Consider the following 15,671-nt stretch of genomic DNA (forward strand, 5'->3'; position numbering starts at 1 on the left):
AATCGAAACACCATATCCGTCAAACCTTCAAGTAAACTACTCCATAATCATGGAGAAGGTCATCACAAATTGAGTTAAAGAATAAGAAAACATAAATTCAATCCAAACTCAGGTATTGAGTTGAGGAAAAAATGATGAATCCTTGTCCCTCAGAGTCTCCAATGCTCTCCCTATCTTTCCTAGGTCAAAAGTTCCCGAAAATTTATATTTTTGGTGTAATTATCCATGTAGAAACGGGCCCGAGTGAAACTACCATATTTAAGCCGTTAGTAGAAAAATTGGATAAATACACTAGTGCATCGCGCTAGCGGGAATTTTCAGAGAGTTGATTTCCTGTTAGGCAGGCCACCTAGCACTGTCACACCGTACCTCGCGGCACCCCATCAAGCATGGTAGTGCAAAATTCTCAGAGAATGATTTCTTTCTCATTTTTTCATATCCAGACTTGGTTCTCAATCGCCGAACGCGATCAATAAGCTTTTATTGAGACTTCAAAGCTCCCTATTATTCAATTTCGCTCCAGAATATCTTCTTAACTTAGAATCATCTCCTACAAGGCATAAAATACGTAATGAGTGCAAGTTATCATTATTTAAGCTCAGACAAGCTCAAAGTGCCGTAATTAGAATGCAAAATATGGCGAAAATACGGGTTTCTAACCTACCATCAATACCTCAGGCTTAAACTATTGCTTGTCCTCAAGTAATCAAACTATATTTCACATAGTTAAAGATTCTTACGGATGAATTTAAGAAAAAAAGTTCTTCAAAAATTGTCACTAGAGTGTTTAAGGTTGAAAAATGGTGTAAAGTGAGCTAAGTTCCGATTTTCCCATCTCTTTACCTAGTTGCGGGTATCGTAATTGCGAACTCTTGTTCACAATTGCGAATACTGGTCGCAAATGCGAACAATTCCCCTAGTCTGCATAAGTCGCAAATGCGACATAAATATCGCATTTGCGAGACATCCCTTCATCGCAAATGCGGCCAAAGGTTCGCATTTGCAAACTTGCCTAAGCCTAGTGGCATGTGACAAAAGCGATCCAGGTTATCCGCAATTGCGAATATTTCTACGCAAATATGAAGTCTGCCCTGCCAAGATCATTATCGCAAATGCGATCCATTGACCGCAAAAGCGAGCTTGCAAATACGAGCCAGACCTCGCAAATGCAAGATCTGCAGACTACACCAACAACAGTTCTTGCACCGACAATTCTAATTTCAACCAAAACTCGGCAGAGACTCACTCGAGTCCTCGGGCTCCAAACCAACAAGTGTAATAACATTATATAAACTCGCTTGTTAATTCAAATCATCAAAATAACATCAGTTAACAAGAATTGATCGTCAAAACTCAAGATTTCAACTTGAAAACTTAATTTTCGCAATTTTTTACATAATGTGCCGAAATGTGCTTGGGTTACCCTGGATCCCAATCAAATGTGCTTATAAGTTCAAAAACAACGAACCTACAGAATCGTCAAAACACCGATCCGAGGTCGTTTACCAAAAATATTGATCGTGGTCAACCCAAACCTTATTTTAAGTTAAAAACCACTTTTTCTTTAAAAAATTAGGTATAAACTTTAAGAAAAACAACACGAATTGCGCACGCAAATCAATAAATATCAAATGAAGCTATCGACGATCTCGGAACACTGAAATTAAGGCTAGCACTCAAGACGACCTATCGGGTTGTCACAATTTAGAACTTTAAATTTTAATTTTATGTCTTAAAAATTCATATTTTTATAATTAAAAAGTTTGTAAACCTGAAGTATCAATTACATTGAACAAGAAATAATAATATACTTTAAAAAAAAAATCTTGACCTGGTTCGAATCGGATAGGTCTAAACCTGGACGAGCCCAACTAAACCCGAAAATTCTCATCCCACTAACAGTCCAGTCCCCCAGCCCGCACTGTTAACCGAGCGGGCTGTTTTTTTTTTTCCACTCAGCCCGGTCCAACACGTCTGATAAACACCTTTAGTCTTAGTACCTCCATCTTGATCTTAATAGAATAGCCTTTAAGAGTCATAAAAATAGTGAGAGTTGGATAATCATGTGCATCAGATAGTTTATTTAATTACAATCATTATATTAGAGTCAAAGATCCACTTATCCAAGGGATTCTTAATTTAAGTTAATAGAATATTACTCAAAGTCATTCGTGGCCTCCAAGAATGGTTAGTAGCTTCAATTTTAAGCATCATTAATTTAAACTCCAGTCAAGTCCTATTTAACACAATTTAGCAATTTCACTCCCAACTCCAAATCTCAAAGACATGGAGAGAAATCCACCTAAAAGCCATCACAAAATGAAAAACAGCTCCATTCTTCTTTATTTTCTGATCAATGCCCCAAAACATGGCCTCAATTGGTCGGACATTTAGGCGATGATGCTGTCAAGGTGATTAGAGCAGAGATGCCTGAGGTAAATGTCATACAAATCATTTATCCACCATGGGCATTAACTCAAGATTTTAGACCCTCAAGAGTTCGGATTCTTGTTGATAATTTTAACAAAGTTAGTATGCCCCCCAGCGTTGGTTAATTGTCTGCAATTTGAATATTTCCTTTTACTTTAATGAATGTCAAGATTTGTCATAGGCTGAATCAAATAATAGAAGTGCGCATTATATTAAGATTGAAAATAGTATTTGTCTCTCAATTGTAATGATTGTATCACTGTCTCTGCAAGTGACTAACAACTTTGTTTGGATGGTCGTTAATCGTTTCATAATGTATCGTATAATATTGTATTGTAATGTTTTGATGTTTATAATGTTTGGATTGACTATATTGTTCGTCGTCGTTTCATGATGTCATGCACTAACTATACGAAGAATAAACTTGCAATATTATAAAGAAAAAGTAAGGTACGAGGTAGAATTATTATATAAAATAGTAGGGTAAAAGATAAAATATGATTATTTAATAATAAAGAAGGGTAAAATGAGAAAAAAAGGTAACGCACGACCACATCAAATCAGTCATTCCATAAAGTGACATTTTTTGTCGTTACGTAACGACGATTAACGATACGATAAAATAAAATTTAAGTAACAAGCAAAATAAATATTATATTTAAATAACAAAACAATACAAAACAACCGGAAAGTGTTATATTTCTTAATGTTTTTGTTACTACCAAAGATAGGCTCTTATTCATCTTCTGCAGCATGCAGATTATGTTTCAATGTATTGATTTGTCTCTCTTGTCAGTGTGTTTCACTACTACACATGAAATGAAAAGTTCTTGACTTCAAATGTAATGTCAAATACCTTAATCTCCAAAATTAGTACTCAAAAGAAATTCAAAAATAGCTAGATTTACAAGTGGTAATCGAAAAATAGCTACAGTTTCAAAAGTAATCAAAATTTAGCCACTTTTTATGTAAAGATAAATTTTAGAGAAAACACTGATTAAAATTCGAAAAATATTTCAGCATAATATACTGGAGTTCCAGTATAATATACTGGACTTCCAACATAATATACTAGTCCGGCATAATATGTCGTAAGTTCATACATAAGTGCTCCAATTTCCAGGATATTATGTTGGAACTTTTCTTGTTGCAGCAAAATAGTGATTATTTTTCAATGACTTACAAACGCGAACTATTTTTCAATTAACAGTCCGAAAATTAGCTACTCCGTGATATTTTCACCTTATCACTTCCCAGAATAACTCCCAACAACTCGTCTAAATAAAAGTTAACATGTCTAAGGTTTTCTTATTTGTATTGGTTATTTCTTTCCCTATTTATCCGATATATATTTGACATATACATAGATTATAGGACAAGTTACATATTTGGCCTGTCGGTGAAAAATAATTATACTTTACTAGCTCTATATATATAAAAATGTTATTATTTTTTTAGAGAGATTATACTATGTAGTTTTTCCCCCTTATTTGTATATAGGCCTGTTTATCTAGAAGCCCAGTTCTTTTATTTCTGCTTCGGCCCAGACGCCAAGTAGCCCATCATCCCAACGCAATAAACACAGTCTATACTCGCTTTTTGGGTCACGTTTTAACTTGTGCTAGCTTTGCAAAAAAAATTGCAAGCATACCCACTTTTTCGCGTAACTTCAGCATACGGGGCTGAAGTAGAAAAGACAATCACGCAAAACTTCGACATTCTAGTAGACGGGCCTGAAGTAGCAAGTGTGCTGAAGTTTTTGTTTGTATTTGCTGAACTTAAGCATAGTAGCTGAAGTTTTGTTCTCTATTTGCTGAAACTTTTGTTTGTAATTGCTGATTTAAGCATAGTAGCTGAAGTTTTGTTCTCTATTTGCTAAAGTTTTTGTTCGTAATTGCACTAAATAAATTAAAGTTTTTTTGTCCTGGATTCATTAGTTTTGTCATTAAGCTTTTTCAAAAACTTCAGCAAAAGATGCTGAAGTTATTTAGTTCATTTATAAAAACTTCAGCACTAAATAAGCTGAAGTTTTTTTGTCCTAGATAAGCTTTTTCAAAAACTTCAGCAAAAGATGCTGAAGTTATTTAGTTCATTTGCAAAAACTTCAGCATTAAATAGGCTGAAGTTTTTTGTCTTCGATTTATTAGTTTTGTCATAAAAGCTTTTTAAAAAATTTCAGCAGAAGATGCTGAAATTATTTAGTTCATTTTGTAAAAACTTTAGCACTATATAAGCTGAAGTTTTTGAAAAAGCTTTCTAACATACTAGATAAATAATCACCTTATTCTTTCAAAGTGTATTACTACTATAAAATAATCAGATTGCCAACAGTATCTAAATCATAAATTTTGAAAACAATAAACGTGAAAAGAACAGAATTACGTGGAAATATTCACAAATTATTGTCTATTAACTTACGTAATTATTTATAATTTATTATTAAATAATCTGATAAACATACTTATGGAAATCATCCAATGAACTAAAGTTTCATAGCAGCACCAACAGCAGCAGAAGTAAGAAAAAGAAGAAGAAGAAAACGAAAGAGGAGAAGGAGGAGGAGAAAGGGGGCTGAAATTGTTTAAAAAGTGGGTACAAGTTAAAACTTTTTAAAAAATGGGTATAAGTTAAATGGGGGCGACCAAATAGGGCGCCCCGTGCAATTTTTACTTTTGAAATTTCTGCGTATTAAACTCCAGCATATTATGAATTCTAGCACATTATGCTGGAATTTCATATGTAATCGCCCCATTTAGCCTATACCTATTTTTTTTAAAGTTTTAATTTTTACCCACTTTTTAAACAACTTCAGCCCCCTTTCTCCTCCTCCTCCTCCTCCTCCTCCTCCTCCTCCTCCTTCTTCTTCTTCTTCTTCTTCTTCTTCTTTCTTCTGCTGTTGTTGGTGCTGCTATAAAACTTCAGAAGGAGCCATATGTGTCATTGTCATACGTCTATGGTGTCTGATTATGTATGTGACCCAGTCAATTCAACTGTCTTAAACCTTAGAACAATAAGCTGATCAGCTAAAGAAAAGAAATGTAGAATCTAAATCGTAAAAATAGTACAAAAGATAAAACAATATTTCCCCAGTGTAAATATCTTATGACACGTCCCTTAGGAACTTAAACTGAGTAAAAATAGAACTTTAACATATTATCTTTAGGCTAGTACTGAACAGGTTTTACTCCTCCTTCTTCTCCTTCTTCTTTATATAGTGCTGAAGTTTTTACAAATGAATTGAATAGCTTCAGCTCTAGAGCTGAAGTTCGCCAGTTACAAAACAAAAACTTCAGCTCTAGAGCTGAAGTTCGCCAGTTACAAAACAAAAACTTCAGCTCTAGAGCTGAAGTTCGCCAGTTACAAAAACAAAAACTTCAGCTCTAGAGCTAAAGTTCGCCAGTTACAAAACAAAAACTTCAGCTCTAGAGCTAAAGTTTGCCAGTTATAAAACAAAAACTTCAGCTCTAGAGCTAAAGTTCGCCAGTTACAAAAACAAAAACTTCAGCAATGCAAATAGAGAACAAAACTTCAGCTACTATGCTTAAGTTCAACAATTACAAACAAAAACTTCAGCACACTTGCTACTTCAGGCCCGTCTACTAGAATGCTGAAGTTTTGCGTGATTGTCTTTGCTGCTTCAGCCCCGTATGCTGAAGTTATGCGAAAAAGCAAGTACGCTTGCAATTTTTTTGCAAAGCGGACACAAATTAAAACGTGACGCAAAAAGTGGATATAGATGCAAATGCCCCGAAAATCAATTAGATAACTTTATTAGAAATGGGTTGTTATCTACAAACACTTAAGATATGGTTATTTGTTCATTAATTAAAAAACAATCTACTAGTAGATAAGCATCAATAAATTCAAGTAAAGCTCTTCGAGAAACCCAATCTGCATAGAACTCTTTTGGATTAAAGTGAATCTAAAAAGGTGCAATCTCAACTTTGGATACGAATTGTCCAATTGTTCAAACTGTAGATCACCCGATAGCACCTATCTTAAAGCTAAGTTTTAAATCTTTAGTTCATAAAAATATATAGATTGATTAGCCGGGTCAATAGGTATAGAATACCAGTAGTACAATTGTTTATTAAACTACAACTTTCAAGAACTTGAGCAAAGATATACGGTTATGGATAAATCATTAATCAACGAACTAAACCTCGATCTCAACTTGGTTAAAATCATCTCTACAAATCCTTGAAGTTAACTATTTTTACGCTGAATCGCAGATCATCAACTTATTGTAACCCTCTTCCTTTACAGTATTTTTTAGAGGTAGTAAATACAATTCCATGACTGAGCACAACAAAGATTGCTTAACAATATCGATGGGAAATTAGAGGGCATTTGTATCTATACCCGCTTTTGTATTACGTTTTAATTTGTACTCGTTTTGCAAAAAAATTGCAAGCGTACCCGCTTTTTCACATAATTTCAGCATACAGAGCTGAAGTAGCAAATGCAATCACGCAAAACTTCAGCATTCTAGTAGACGGGCCTGAAGTAGCAAGTGTGCTGAACCAAGTGTGCTGAAATTTTTGTTTGTAATTGCTGAACTAAAACATAGTAGCTGAAATTTTGTTCTCTATTTGCATTGCTGAAGTTTTTGTTTTTATAACTGGCGAACTTCAGTTTTTGTTTTGTAACTGGCGAACTTTAGCACTGGCGCTGAAGTTTTTATTTTTATAACTGGCGAACTTCAGCTCTGAGCTGAAGTTTTTGTTTTGTAACTGGCGAAGCTTTTTTTAGCTAATTGTCAATTACACCAGCCAAGCCGCCCCAAAACTTTTAACTCACACTAATAGGAGTACTAATTAGGTTAGCTGCTATGGGGGTACATGAGTGGCTCGAGATGAGTAAAATTAAACCAGTGAAAATTCATCAACTTTTTGATTGGGTCGTTCCTGTGATAACAGCTCAGTAAACACCCAATATCTTACCTAAGCTATTACGTTAATTTTCTTTCTGTTTGGAAAGAAATCGAGCCGAATCATAACATTATTTATATTTTGTTTATAAATAATTTGATAAATATATTTATGACAATCATCCCATGAACTGAAGTTTCATAGCAGCACCAACAACAACAGAAGAAAGAAGAAAAAGAAAACGAAGGAAGATGAGAAATGAGCTGAAGTTATTTAAAAAGTGGGTACAAGTTAAATTTTTAAAAAAAAATGGGTATAGGTTAAATGGGGGCGATCAAATAGGGCGCCCCGTGCAATTTTTACAAAATTAAAGGCGGCAATTTGAGCCAAACCAATTCAACCCGGCCAATCCGCGCAGAGATTAATGGGTTGAGCTACAAACATTTTTGTTCAATGGTCTATTTGGGTTGAGCCCAAGTTAACCCATTATTTTTTATAGCCTATTCTGACCTATTAAGTAGCCCAAATACACCACATGAAACTCACCCAAAACAAAGGGATCTCAACCCAACTTATCTAGAAATTTACTTAGTGCCCCAATTTTACTTTTTTTTTTGTATTTTCAATTTTCTGTTTTTGTTTTCTGCACCACCCACTCACTCCTACCCCTATCCCCCTCATCCAAAAACCACTCAATATTTTTTTTTTTGTATTTTTAATTTTCTGTTTTTTGTTTTTTTTTTTGTTTTTTCTGCACCACCCACCAACCCCCAACCCCCCTCAACTCGCAAAATATTTTCAACTTACACATTTAAAATGTTTTTTTATGCAAGATGAGCATGATTCTAAAATATGGGTCAAGTTGGGCGTGTTGGGCTATGACCCATTGTTTAGCCCATCTTAGCCCAAATACACTTTGGGCTGAGTTGGACAATGACCAATTTATTGACATAACCCATCTTAACCCGCCCAAATTCAATCCAACCCGTCCATTTGCTACCCTAGGGAAAATCACTGAACAAGTAGGGTATCCTCATTATAAAAAAAAAAAAGAAAAAAAAAAAGAAAGAAAGATAAACGTTGTCCTCACAGAAATTTTTTCTTTTCCAATAACTATCATCAGTTACAAATGAGAATTATATGGCATCATATATCTTTCATAAAAAAAGGTGGGTAGGAAAGAATAATTGAGGATATATAATAGCTATGTGCTTGTACTCTTCAAAAATACTTTTGAGTGCGCGCCAAATTCTCCAAAAATAATGTATTTTTGATGGATTCAATATGGATTCGTCTGTATTTTTGAAGAGCTCGAACAACATAACATACAGTACTATACAATTTGGTTAGCAAGGTTTCAATTCCATTTGCCGTAGTCGGTTAATGTCCGTCGTAGTCAAAGGGCTGAGTTACTGATTCCCATTTATTGCAGCTTCTAATTCTGATTTGTAGGACAGTTTCAATACTATCTTCACCATTCATAACCTCGCAGCATTGCCTATGTGGTGCCTGTTTTAGGTATTTTGGTCAAACAAACGTGTTAGTCACTAATTAAATGAAATCTGACAAATAAAACATTTCATGTCAAAAACAAATCTTTTATGGCACGTAGAGACAGCCATTCTCGCAGATAATTTTGGCTTTTCAAGTTGTGTTGTTAGTTGGGGTCAACGAGAGAATATAAACGGCCATTCTCGCAAATAATTATGGCTTTTTCTAGTTATGTGTATTTACTATTTAGTAGGGGTCACGTTACCAAACTGATTTGCTACCTTTTCTGGTCGAATGTTGACGAATATGAAACAGCTTTTTCATAGTCAACAGAACCACTTAAATGTTATTGACACGTTGTGGGTATGTTGGTTAATTAAAATACTATGTTGAAATTTGGGAGACAATGATTGAAAAATTCTAAATAGGAGACTTTACTTGCGGAAATTTTTTAGCTTAAATGATGGGAAATAACTTACTCCGTACTTTCGGGAAAAAAATTTGATTTTTTTTGGATTTTTGGTTAGAGAATAAAATAATTTCCTAAAAAGAAAATGTATTGAAGATTATCTAATGTTTGTAAACCTGAATTTTCAATATTAAAAATTGATAACCATATTTATTGTTGGTTGGAATAGTGATCCGAAGCTTGTAGTTATTGAGATAGTTTAGGGTAGCCCGGTGCATTAAACTCCCACTATGCACGGGATTCGGGGAAGGATCGGACCACAAGGGTTCAGATAGTTGTCAAGGAAAATAACTTCCCTTTTGGTGAAAATATATTATGTGAAAAAAAAATCTGACAACTAAATATCTAAAATAACTTAATCTTGGAAAAATATTTTTCAAAATATATTTTTGGCCATACCAAATATACTAGTACTAGGCTAAAAAGGGCAATCTAATGCACCAAGAATTCTGCATTTAAGCAGGTCCGATGAAGGTCTCATCCCAAGAGGGTGTGATGTAAGTAGCCTACCCTAATATAAGAATCAGTGGTTGATTCTACGGTTCGAACCTGTGACCTATAAATTCTTGAAAAAGAAAATACTAGTACTAGGCTAATAAACATAGTCGCCAAAATTAAGAAAAGTATAAAAAAAAAAAAAGATTCATAAAACAAATTAGACCAGAAATTTACCTGTCTCCATACATGGGGAGATAAAATTGCCGACGTGACATTAACCATCTGAACTGCTATTGCTGGTGCATAATTTTCATTCTCACATTGCTTGTTATAATCACCAATTCTCTTATAACTTGTCAAAGTTTCTCCATTTTCAAGCTCAATAACTTGATCCAAATAATACTCTATTGGCCTTTGACATGGTTCTATATAATTTGGCCTAGTATTAAACGTAAATGGCTGTTCAAACCCTTTCCATGTTTCAAATGTCCTCAATGGTGTCTCCAATTCTTTGGCATTCATTAAATTTGGATATAACTGAATTGAATATCCCCATGACACTGATACTGACCAGTTTTTGTTTAGATCGTAACAGAAACTCTGTTGCATTGTTCGACTTGGGTCTTTTTTGTAAGCCTCAATCACCTTCTTCACTGAATCAACTCGATCCATTAATGGAATTAGAGAATGTATAACGCCTATATGGTGCAGCGATACAATCGGTGCCAATGGATGAGCTGCCAAAAGCCCGCGTGGACTTCCTTGTATATCCATCTTAAAAATTATTTAGACTGTCAGAATATATACAACTCAATCTAATACAGCATAGAACAATATAAAAATTAACTCATATTGGAGTTTTGAAACTAAAAAGTGTGTGCTGAGATAAGCACATGTAAAAATTAATTTCAGATCATAAAATTTTATCTCAATCCAGCATATGTCTATCTCTAAAAGCTAAAATGGGAAAATATTACAGTAAATATTACAAAACTCTTGATAAAATTGTATAAATGCCCACTAAAACTTAAGCAAATAGGAAGAAATCATCCTACAATTTTAGTTTCTCTTGTAACAACAACAAAAACCTTAGTGTAATCCCTTAAGTGGGTCTGGGAAGGATAGTATATACGCAAACCTTACCCTTATCTGGCGAAGGTAGAGAGGCTGTTTCCGATAGAGCCTCCGCAATTTTTATTTCTCCTATAAATCTTCGTATTGGTTTACACATTCAGAATTGTTTGATTAACTCTAACAAGTTACTTATCTTAATTTTCAAGTTTAAAATGATTTGACTATATAGACAAAAATATTTTATGTTGCTGCAATGAAAATAAAAACCTTAGAATTAATGAAAGATTTGTATACCTGATGGAAGCCAAGTTCTTTAGTGAGAGGAATGCCAATTTCAGACATACATCCACCAATTTTCTGATCAGAACCATAGACATCATGATATCTATTAATACAACCATCTAAAATTTTCACTAACACTTCTGCAAGAGGATAACTAATTGCAATTCCACCACCCCCATAAGCCATACCATAAGAATGCACTAAATCTTGTTCCACACTTTCAGAATTCCCACCAATATAATACATTTGATTATGATCATATTTACCTAAAACCGTTACCAAATTCTCCGTAAAAAATGTTGTATCATCATCTCCCATAACAAACCATCTTACATTCTCCAATCCCAATTCAAAACTCTCTTTTACTATCCTCGCAATTCTCACTGCTGACCTGTCACCGAACCAACACGTGTACTTAAACGATGACGTGTCCTCTGAGACCTTATAGGGTGGTGAAGTGTCAGGCCACGGCTCATTTTCTTGAGGATTTTCATCGAGCCAAACGAACCCTCGAGTCACGTTTGGTTCCCACCATAGTTCGGAATAACTTTTACGATTATTCCAAGTCTTTGCGGACCCTCCAATACCAAATAATATATTGGTAATATTTGTTTCTTCTTCTTTGATATTTTTTTCTTTGTTACTAATCGTAACGGCAGAAGTATAAGCATAGGAATGTTGTGGTGAAAATAGTTTCTCATGTTCAGTACAATCTGAACAGCTAAACCATTTGGACCGGTTAGAGAAAACAGTGAAGGAAATTAGAGAAATGGAAGCAAATAACCAAATTGCAAGAAAACCCTTCATCAAAATGGTGAAAATATTAGTGATTTTGGTGTTAGGAAACAATGGGACGTAGTAATGTACTGTCAAGAGTTTTAATGGATCTTGAATATTTGAAGTAGAAGAAGATTGTGGTGGCTGAGACATTTTCCTTCAAATTCTTGATTTTTTAAGGGAAAAAGAGTTTTTCTCAAACAGGGAAGCTTGTTATGTTTTTTTGTTTTTTGTTTTTTTGGTTCAAAAGGGTGGTGGTCTTCTACTTAAATCCTAAGTCTTTAAGCTAAGGGACGCTAAAGTTTATTTATGTCTCCTACTACTTGTCTGATTGGGTGGTTACAAGATTTGATTTATATCTTTTTCGAATTTTTAGATTTTTATTTTATTTTTATTTGGGTAAAAGCAAATAAATTTATGAGAAGACTTGTAAGTCTCATCACAAGGAGACTTTTTTTTTTTGGGGTGTGAAAATAGCATGGACAAACCAATTTTCGGATTGGTCATCGAAAAATAGCCACTAATTTATCCGGAGATAAAATTTGAACAAAAATACCCTGGTTTGAAATACGAAAAGTTCCAGCATAATATTCTGGATTATGGAGTTCCTACTTATAAACTTCCATCATATGTTGGAACTCCAACACATATGAAATTCCACCGCATTATGCTAGAATCTCCTGTGTAAAAAATTCGAACTCCACCATATTATGCTGGAATTTTTTCAGATTTGTAAGGGTGTCTCTGTTCAGATATTATATAAAAAAGTGATTAAATTTTGATTACTTTTGAAGCTGTAACTATTTCTCAAAGTTATTTCTGATTTTCCCCCACTTTTTTTATGCATGTTGGATTGTGCAATGGAGCTACATAAAAATCATGATCTTTATTGGGTGGTTAAATGAGTCCTAAATTATCAAAGATATGGCAGCCATGTTGCAATCCAACAGTTCTGAGTCAATCTTTCAAAAGTGGAAATAAGATAATTTTCAAGTTAACTTGCACACACATCAATTAATTTTATTAAAAAACTTTTAGTACTATATTTGTTTTTGTGTTCCTTTTTGCTTGGAGTTTCTCAGAAAAAAACAGAAGATCATACTAGTTCTAAATGCTTAAAGAGTGGTGAAGATCAACTTGAGCACTATGAATGTCTAAACATTAATCTTTAACAAGAAATAATACACAAGAATAATAAACAAATGAAGTTCTTGGTGTCAACTTCTACGTGGAAGAGTTGTGCACATCCTCAATAGGGAAATTATGTTTTATATATTTTGATTGTTCTAACTACTAATGTTTTTAGAAAGCAAAAAGATTAAAATATTTTAACGGATAATTTTAAATAATGGAAATAGAAAATGGGGTTTTATGCTTCGAAATATACTATGGATCAGGGGAGAAATGAGATCAATGAACTGTGGATCATGCTGGTTTCTAATTAAACATCTATGTAACGAATGACCGTGGTGTTATTAAATTGCTAATAAATATCCTAAATCAATTAACACATCTTGATAGGTTACATGTATTTAGGGACATTTAAACAAGATGCTTTTGAAGCATTAATTTACAATTTATAAAGAAGCGAGAAAATGATTTCGAGTAATTAATGGAACAAGCGTCTCCAAATTGAAGTATGTTTTTTTCTTGGGGCAAAATACAGAATTGGCCTCTTGGCTAATCTCCAGCTAAAAGGTGCATAAACTATGTATATATTTTGTACATAACACAGACATATATACTAAAAATAATTTTTTTTACTCCTAAATGTGTAATTGTTTAACCCATCGGAAGACTTGGATGAGTGAGTGACGAAATCATTTAGGGATGAGTGTAGCTCAAATCAATTCATCCAAAAGATTGGAATTTTGGATCTACTTGGAATGTATACTAGCCCCAATTTTTAAATCAAATAATTTATTATTTCATAAGAAATTAATAAATAGTACTATATTCTATTTACTGCAACGTCAATTGCCCATTGTCACGACCCAAAATCCAATTAGTCGTGATGACACCTAACCCAACTCGCTAGGCAAGTCAATTAACAACTTTCCAATTCCAATGAGATTTAATAAGATAATTAAATAAAAGAAAATATCTGAATCTTACACATTCCCCAAGAACTGATAGTACAAATCATGAACTTCTAAGATTAGAATTTACAAAGCTGGTATGAAATAAATATACCATCTATTCAAAATGTACATAAACAGATTTTTATAAATCTAAGGCTACCATGAACAAGATGCAGTTGCATCTGGCACACAGGTACATCTTCGATTCCAGCTCTCATCGATCATAACAACATCAACATCCAACATCTGCACGCAAGGTGAAGAAGTATAGTATGAGTACAACATACGACCCCATGTACTCAATAAGTAACAAACCTAACCTTAGGTTGAAAGTAATGACGAGTTGGAGCAAAGGTCAAAGTCCAATACCAATAGCCAATAACAGTTCATAACAACATAATGAAAGTAATAGAAGAAGTAACTCAGAGATAAAATGCTCAGTTTGTTCACAGCCAGAAAATAGACTTGTTTTTCAAGTATATCAGTGAGAATTCAAATCTTTTACCGAAATCGCCAAAAATATGAGTAAGTTTGAAAACTATAATTTTTTCCAAAAAGCTTTCAACAGGCAAATATTTCATTTTCAATTGGCATGAAGAAAATACATCTCTATGCCTTCTGTCAATGTGTGTGACAAGTCATGAATGACGTGATAGCGTACAACATGAAGAAAATGCATCTCTATGCATGTATGTCATATGTGCATGTCAATACAATGTATCTTCGAGATGAACTCATGTACTCACACTCTCAGAGTATTCAATCTCACTGTGTCACATTTTTCACTCATCATGCTTAACCACTCAACATGCTCAATCACACAGTACTGTATATGGTCAATCCAGTCTAGGGAAGATCCATCCCGAATATATACATAACAACTGAAAGTTAGTCAGTCAATACTGTATAAAGTTGATTCAGCCTGGGGAAGATCCATCCCCAAATATAAATTCTTGATCCATCCCTCAATATAAATCAACCGCGCTCACTGATGGTGTGGGCAGACCACGGAAGGGCTCCTTCAGTCCAAGCACCATAATAAGCCAAATCCAGGCATAAATCAATATAACATGCTACGACGTACATTCCAATCCCATAATATCACTCACACTCATGCCCTCGGCCTTACTTAGTCATCAATTTCTCCAGTTTCTCGGGCTCAAAATGCCATGAAACTAGCCCAAAATGATGATATGATGTTGATCTCGTCCAAGTTCGTACCCCAATTCAAGGTAATGAAATGGTCGATTGTAATAGTAATACCCAACAAGGAGTCGGGTCAAATTCCATAGGGAGTTATACATGGGATTTAGGAGTATAGATTGCAGTGTATGAGTATGAGCTATCTCAATTTGCACTTCTCCAAATTGGTGTTTGTTCTATGTCTATTCTAATCTACGATTGCGAGATTAAGAAATGAAACTAAGAAATTATTTTTGTTGTTATGTTTCAAATGATATAAAAGGCCTAGGGTTATGTCCTTCACCTAGGTGTTTGCCTAACGGGTTGTAAACTTTAAAGCTTGTTTTATTGGTCGGGTATATTTTCGCTATCAACACTTAATTACCCACTCAATACCTCTCGGTCAGAGAGTGATTTTGCCCAATTTAGCTTTCTCAAGTCCATATGGATATTGAACAAAATGGTTGATACAAAGCTCAATCGGATTTTACTATCTCTAGGTTCAACCCTTTAATTGAGGCTATCAATCTCTTGATTTACCCAATTTCTTGTTAGCCAAGTTTTCCTAGACTAAGT

At 34.1% G+C, this 15,671-nt stretch overlaps 1 protein-coding gene across 1 annotated transcript; it reads right to left on the reverse strand.

The window, feature by feature from the left end:
* Window positions 1-8,550: 8,550 nt before the first annotated feature.
* On the reverse strand, window positions 8,551-12,181 carry LOC107769798 (uncharacterized). The gene is made up of 3 exons (XM_016589052.2): window positions 11,068-12,181; window positions 9,934-10,473; window positions 8,551-8,810 (listed from the first exon to the last, which is right to left on the reverse strand). The coding sequence occupies exons 1-3, from the start codon at window positions 11,983-11,985 to the stop codon at window positions 8,682-8,684; spliced, it is 1,587 nt and encodes a 528-aa protein (XP_016444538.1). The 5' UTR covers window positions 11,986-12,181; the 3' UTR covers window positions 8,551-8,681.
* Window positions 12,182-15,671: the final 3,490 nt, after the last annotated feature.

This window comes from Nicotiana tabacum, chromosome 10 (assembly GCF_000715075.1).
Source record: "Nicotiana tabacum cultivar K326 chromosome 10, ASM71507v2, whole genome shotgun sequence".
Taxonomy (NCBI): Eukaryota; Viridiplantae; Streptophyta; class Magnoliopsida; order Solanales; family Solanaceae; genus Nicotiana; species Nicotiana tabacum.